General features: G+C 42.9%; 3 protein-coding genes across 3 annotated transcripts in view; all 3 read right to left on the bottom strand.

Moving 5' to 3' along the window:
• Nucleotides 1-744, bottom strand: part of igf2bp1 (insulin-like growth factor 2 mRNA binding protein 1) — a gene marked incomplete at both ends in the record, with an annotated part of 64610 nt that extends 63866 nt beyond the window's left edge. The window contains one exon of the mRNA XM_080724665.1: nt 570-744. Coding sequence (XP_080580791.1) covers nt 570-744 — 175 coding nt within the window. The remainder of the gene's footprint in view (nt 1-569) is intronic.
• Nucleotides 1-7500, bottom strand: part of LOC308284040 (histone H1-like) — a gene marked incomplete at both ends in the record, with an annotated part of 409737 nt that overhangs the window by 163580 nt on the left and 238657 nt on the right. The window lies entirely within an intron of this gene.
• The window catches only part of LOC308284135 (uncharacterized protein), a gene marked incomplete at its 3' end in the record, with an annotated part of 29033 nt that continues 22779 nt past the window's right edge, over nt 1247-7500 (bottom strand). The window contains exon 5 of the mRNA XM_080724680.1: nt 1247-1345. Coding sequence (XP_080580806.1) covers nt 1247-1345 — 99 coding nt within the window. The remainder of the gene's footprint in view (nt 1346-7500) is intronic.

Here is a 7500-nt window from a genome sequence, read left to right on the forward strand (position 1 = left end):
AGCCTTCTCCTCTCTCCACCTAAAGACAGTAGGGGCTGATTCGATCATAGCAACAATAACTCTTTATTATCTGCCCGGTTTTATAGACCGGGATTAATATGCATTCATTTGGCACATGCACCAGGCAGGCACGTTTGTTTGTATCGAACGTGTGTAGGCTGTAGATGTTAGGAATATTGAACCGTTTTCGTCACTAAACGTGGCTTGCTTACAGTCAGGGTGCTATACGTTTACACTACACTCTCTGTCCCTCCCCCCTGCAAAAGTTGAGTAGATCTCTCTCTCTCTCTCTCTCTCTTGGGCGTGTAGGCTATAGCTCTACACATATCTACCGATTCATACCGATAGAATTAATCATCATGGATACTCATTTGGTTGTTGGTTGTCCATAGACTGAGGAGCATAGCCCATGCTCATGCCCTGCACTATAGGCTCAGCACAGCACACACAGTTCCACCGGTATGTGAATGTTCCCCCACAAATGAATGAAAGTAGCTGGAGGAGGTTGAGAGGGGGGCTCGGCTGGCTCGCACTGCCTCGGTCCTATTCTGTTCGACAACTTCACTCACCAGAAATCGCCTCAATAGCCTTCATCGCCCACTGATCGTCCGGACAGTCCACAAACGCATAGCCTGTTTTGATGAGAAATTGTCCGGAGAATGGGATGTTATGTTCCTCAAAGGTTTTGCATAAGTCCTCGTTAGTCACGCCGACGTGCAGGTTCCCAATGTATAGCTTGTTCATGGTGAAAAATGATAATAATGTTTTCTTTTAAGTCCAAGCCCAGAATGAAAAAAAAAAAAAAAAAAAAGGACTGAAGGAGAAAATCAAAGCCAAAGAACAAACTTTCCAGGTTTCGTTATTAAATGCAACAAGATGTTGTTACTAGCCTATAAAGCCCCAAAGACAGATCTAACAAAATCACACTTCAGATAGTATCCACAAAGCGAGAAAAAATGTAAAGAAAATAAAGGGGGGAAAAAAAGAAAGAAAGAAACGAAAAGTAGTGACTGATCCTCGAAATCAAAACGGCAAACCCCAAAAAAACAATATTTAAAAAACTGTTAAAATAAAAGCCCAATGGGGGAGGAAAGGGGGGGGAAAATAATGTACTTGTTTCAATAAATCCAGTAATATCCGAAGCTGAGCAGAATAAGAAATTAAAAAAAAAAAAAAAAAAAAAAGATCCGTGGCTTGGTTGCAGCTTGTCCCCAGCAGACGGGAAGAGGAGCCTGCCTTGCTGGTCTCACTGTATCGCACTGTGTGGCGGCGGGTGGAAGGTGTGGGTCTGACTGGGCGGACTGGACTGGGCTGACTGGGGGTGGATCTGACGGCGGTGAGTCTGCTGGAAGAGTGGGAATAACTATGGCGGGATCGGGGTCGGGACGGGTCGGGAGAAATCTCTCTCTCTCTCTCTCTCTCTCTCTCTCTCTCTCTCTCTCTCTCTCTCTCTCTCAGTTGGCAGTGCTTGACGCCGCCCCTCAACCGACTAGAATTCACGTTTTTTGTTTGCAAAGAGGAAACCACGTGGTCTATATAGAGTAGGTTAGAGAGAGGAGAGGGGGGCAGCCCCCTCTTATCCGAGGGTATTCACCAGATGAGCGTGTGTGTGTGTGTGTGTGTGTGTGTGTGTGTGTGTGTGTGTGTGTGTGTGTGTGCGTGCGTGTGTGTGCGCGCGCGCGCAAGGCGAGCCCCCCATTCCGTGCTTACGCGCCGCGCGCCCTACTGTAGTACTGACTGTACTCGTGCATGGTGGGTGTGTGCAGTTCAGTGTGCCGTGCGCGCACCGTGGCTTTTATGCAACACGACGTAAGAGCCACACATGCGCCGAACCCGTTTCTAGCTCGTGCTTGCTTTGCTTGGTGGTGAAGATCGGTCATTTGGGAAGAAGAAGAAGAAGACGACGACGTGGTTTCCTCCTTGAAGACGTGCACAGTGTCATGCAGTTATATATAGATCTATTTCGATTAGAGGCTCAAACCCATAGCCCACACCGGACCCACGCACACAACAAGTCCAAAGGTCCCCGTCGACAGGCCAAATACGTATTTTTGGGGCCGTATAGGCGGGGCGAATACGCCATACATTCAAAATGACACCATGCCTTCGTAGGCGGCGTATACTACAAGCACACCACCTCCCCCACCCACCCACCCACCCAGCCGAGCCTTCCCCGCCCCCAGCGATGAATATACATGAATGTATCAAAGAATGTATCCGTCATGATGTTACATAAATGACCTAGTGAACCTCTGACGGTTTACAACGCTGGGACAAAGGTTCAGGGGCCGACCACCACTCATTAAGGCTACCGGGGGTAGCCTCGACACCCTGTAAAGAAGAAACGTTACGGTATAAAGCCTGTAAAGTTGCGGGGTGCAAGGCAGCGGGCTCGGCACTGCCATGCTGGGTTCGGAAGACTATAGGCAGTGATACTACGCCGGGCCCCACCCGGGAAACAGAGGAGGGAGGAAAAGAAAGAAGAACCTCTCGTTTCTTCTGTTTCATCATATTTCTCTGTCTCCAGCGCAGAGGAAATGACAGCATGGCGCAGTCGCTAGGTTACAACTGCACAACACAGGCAGACAGACAGACAGACAGACAGACGGGCAGGCAGGCAGGCAGAACATTCTCAAAATGGAGGCAGTGGCAGTGCACAGGCCGCTGTCTGTCCGCGTGCCTCTCACACACACACTCAGTGTGGAAGTAGCCTAACTGCAGATCTTTGCACCATGTCCAGTCCATGTGTGCCCATAGGCTATCAACGCGCTTCTGTCGTTTAACATGTGTGCAGGGGTTTATTTTACAACAGTTCTCCCCGCTTATATGACGGTGGATCTGGAAGGTTTGGAGCCTGGTGATGCCGCCTGTTGAAAACGTGGCAACTCTGGTTGCGCCCGCCATGGTGTACAAAATGTCTCCCGCACACAAAATGGAGCCAAACAACCACTTGTCAACCCCGCTCACAGTGCTTTGTGCTCCGTGCATACAAGTAAAATAATGTGTGTCCTTATTTCAGGAAATGTGGAAATATGTATAGGCTAGCCTAGGCCTATGCGTGTCTCTGGGAGCGCGCACGTTAAGCCATGTTTGTAATAAGCCCACTCTGTGACCAATCCTTGTTCATAAGCCTGTCGTGTAGGGTCATCCACAACATGCACGATGTTTGTATTAATTAAATATCTCACATGACCCTAAGCCCATACTTACCTCCCCTTTTCACTAATATCGGCTTGATGGCTTCTTCTGTTTATTTAATTTAGGCCTACCCTTTATTTTTAATTTTTTCCTGCTTTTGTAATGAATCCTATGCAAATCCTATGTGTTGTATCATCTGTCTTTCAATGTTATATTTTTTTCAATGAGATACATAAAGTGGTAACTGTGTAAGTAGCCTACGCAGAAAAGCTTAATAGGATCTCCTTTTAGTTGACCTTGTACCAGTGATTTGTACTTGCATGAAACTGTACTTTTCCTATGAAAACTTCTAATACATTCTTCAATCAATCAGTCCCTCGAACTCAGAGATGACATAAACATGATGATTATATTCTGACACTTAAGCAGTGGTTCTCAACCTGTGGGTCGGGACCCCCAGGGGGGTCCCCAAATTATTTTGGGGGGTCCCCAGATGATTGGCTTAATGTGAAACATTGTTTTCTCACTCAACAGTAAACAAACCAACATAACGTGTAAGCGTATAGACAGTATCTGAACATTTCATTTTAAGGACTTTTTAATACCTCTAAAATGACAAATGAAACACAACTTGTCAAATATTAGAGGCAGACATTGTGAAAATAGCAGATCTACATGCTCACAACGCCTTGCTGTATATCGGCTATTTTCACAATAGAACTGTGTTATACAAAATGTAATGCCTCAACTCTTAGTGCTCGTCAGGGTGGGGGGTCCCCAGTTAAATTATGATTATTTTGGGGGTCGTGGCCTGAAAAGATTGAGGACCACTTGCTTTAAAGCGCCTTTGAATTGATACCCTATGGATACAGTTTAGTGACTGTAAATATGCAACATTGGATATGTTGAGTCGGATTATCTGCCTTCTGTGGTTAAACAGTGGCACTGGGTTAACAACATTACATGTCACACCTGTGTAATAAATAGCCAACAAATAAAGAAAGACATTTTAAGGTAATACAATATGCAAATGTCATTGTATACCCATATCATATGTCAACAAGGCAATTCAAAGTGCTTTACACTAAGCACATCAAGACGCTTGCTCTCTCTGCCCTCTTGGACATGCACATGCATTGGTCACAGGGTCACATTGGTCAACTGGTGAGGTCATAGGGTCAACAATTGACCACATGCATTGCAACACATCTTTACAAAATATTATACCAGTAAGACTCCCTAATCGGAAGATAAGCGACCGTTGGTCGCTTATCTCCACAAATATCACAACCTCCACCTCTCACGTCATACGGGCAGCCATAGTTACACCTGGAATGTTGAATCTCCATATATGGAGATAACCTACGCATCACACAAAGTCTGACCTCACCAGCCCATACTTGGGCATGGACGACTTATATCTCCATATGAGATGGCCATATATGGAGATACGATGACATCACAGAGTCCACAGCTGATGATGTGGCGTGATGTCATACAATACACAAACAAGCCCTAAATAAAGGGGCAATTCTCACCAGGGAAGAGAGCATTCCTCGACTCAGACCTTATCGCCAGGATCAACTAAGCTTATAGCTTATCATCACATCCAACCATCTTAAGATACTCAGCTAGTGGGGAATGCTCTCTTCCCTGGTGAGAATTGCCCCTTTATATAGGGCTTGTTTGTGTATTGTATCACATCATCAGCTGTGGACTCTGTGATGTCATCGTATCTCCATATATGGCCATCTCCGTATATGGAGATATAAGTCGTACATGCCCAAGTATGGGCTGGTGAGGTCAGACTTTGTGTGATGCGTAGGTTATCTCCATATATGGAGATTCAACATTCCAGGTGTAACTATGGCTGCCGATGTCATACTGATGTCAGCAGTGTGATGTCATACTGATGCGGAGATATGAGCAGGGCAAAGGTGTGACGTGTGACGTGTGACGGACGGACGGACGGACGGACGGACGGACGGACGGACGGACGGACGGACGGACGGCCGGCCGGTGGAGGTTTTGATACTAAACTGCGACCTTACGGTCGCAATAATCTCTCTCTCTCTCTCTCTCTGTCTCTCTCTCTCTCTCTCTCTCTCTCTCTCTCTCTCTCTCTTCCTGTTGCATTATGTGGGAAAAAATAAATACAGTTATTATATTAGAGATTCTCTGTGTGCATTTTAACCTGAGGGTGGTGCTATAAGAAAGGTCACTATAGGCTATAGGCTTCATCCCCCAGGGTGCAACAAGTTTCATGTCAATCAGCCAGTTAGATTTTATCTATGAGTAAATGTGCATGCCAAAACTGCTTTTTCCTCATGAATGACCGCCTGCCTGTACATGGACAGTGATTTATTTCCCTGCTTAAGGCGTAAAAATCTTTTTGTCATGTTTTGGGAAATGGAGGGGGGGGGGGGGGGGGGGAATTACAAACTTTATAATATTTATACTTTAATTGGTTAAATATTTTTAAAACCCACAGACAGACTTAACAACTTTCAACCTGGCATCCATATAGGCCAACCTTTTATTTCATTTAAAAAAAATAAAAATGTATTTTTTAAATAGCACAATGATCAGATCTACAGCCTCAAAACGCATTGCATTGTGTGACATGTTGTGAGTTTGTAGATCTGCATGTGTAGCTCATCTGTTCAAGTGTTGTCCTGTCACTACCTGAGGTCCTTTTCATAGGTTTTTGTAAAACACATAATAACATCCTAATACCACAGACAGGATCATTTGGAAATGTTTATGAGAGGTTACTTATGTTAGACAATTGAACACATTTGGTGCTTAATAGCATTAAATGTCTTAATTGTTAAAATGCTTAAAAAATATTTGTTGAAAACATCAGATCTACAAGTTCACAACGCATCGCAAACCGTGCTGAACTTGTATATCGTCTACTGTCAAATAGATACAGGGTTAACGTATTTGGACTGATTTCGGTGCTATAACTAACCAATAACACATTTAGCTGGGGACCCCCTGACACTTCCTCAAAGAACCCTGGGGCTCCCCAGACCACACTTTGAGAACCTCTCATAATGATTACTTTTACTCTGTGTACGTTTGGTACATTTTGATACCAATACTTTTGTACTTGTACTCAAGTAGGCCTGCATTTCATAATAGAGTATTTCTACATTGCAGTATTGATACTTATACTCAGGGGCGTCAATTGGGTATGGCAGGGGTATGCAGCTGCCATACCCTGGGTCCAGGGGGGGAAATAAAAGTTACCTTTAAATATAAATCCATGAATGTCTCTTTTTCTATCGGTTCTGGTTATTATGTTGTTAAATTACAGTAAAATAACTACAAATGCAAAATTTAACAAAATGGTCACTTTAACAAGGTATTATAATTATATTCTCCACACTTTTATTCTCCCCATCTTGACAAAATGGTATATTCCCAGGTTCCGCAGGTCAGCTGCAATGCATTACCGTTAATTGTGGCACGTTTACTAACATGCCAAGTTTATTTGCACTTGAACAACCGTTCCAGGCTGCCATATCCAGCCCAAGAAACCGTAGAAACGAGGGGAAAAAATAAAATGTACTTAAAATAAATGTATCATGCCTGTTGCTAAGGTATGGCATTGGCAACATGACTGGTGTCTTGCATGCGTGCGAAGGCGCGCATGCAAGACACCAGTCATGTTGCCATACTTTAGCTTTTTCTGAACTGACGCCACTGCTTATACTTAAGTATAAACCATTTATGTTCTTTTTCCACCACTGAAAATGGGTCCCGACACCCATTTTCAGTGGTGGAAAAATAACACATATCTTTTATACTTAAGTGTAAGTATCAATACTGCAATTTAGAAATACTCTGTTATGAAATGTACTTGAGTACAAGTACAAAAGTATTGGTATCAAAATGTACCAAAAGTATAGTAAAAGTATGCATTATGTAGAATGTCCCATTTCAAGTTTTCAAATGTACAGACATCTCTTAAAAATAGCAGATCTACAAGCTCACAATGGTGCGTGGTGATGTGACACATTGTCAGCTTGTAGATTGGTTATTTTCAAATGTCCAAAAGTGATGACTGAAGTGTTTTGCAATAATAATACAAATCTATAAAGTAACTAAAGTTTTCAAATAAATATACTGGAGTAAAAGTTGGATCCAAGATGTAATGGAGTAAGGTATATATATATATATATATATATATATATATATATATATATATATATATATATATATATATATATATATATATATAAAGTTTGTATATACACACTCATAAGAATTTGATACATTTTCAAAAGGAAAATTAAGAAATTCTGTGAATTTAAATATCACAAGTAGTGAAAACAGCAGATCTACAAGCTCACA

Source organism: Nannobrachium achirus, assembly GCF_963921795.1.
Source record: "Nannobrachium achirus genome assembly, chromosome: 4".
In the NCBI taxonomy this organism is placed as follows: domain Eukaryota; kingdom Metazoa; phylum Chordata; class Actinopteri; order Myctophiformes; family Myctophidae; genus Nannobrachium; species Nannobrachium achirus.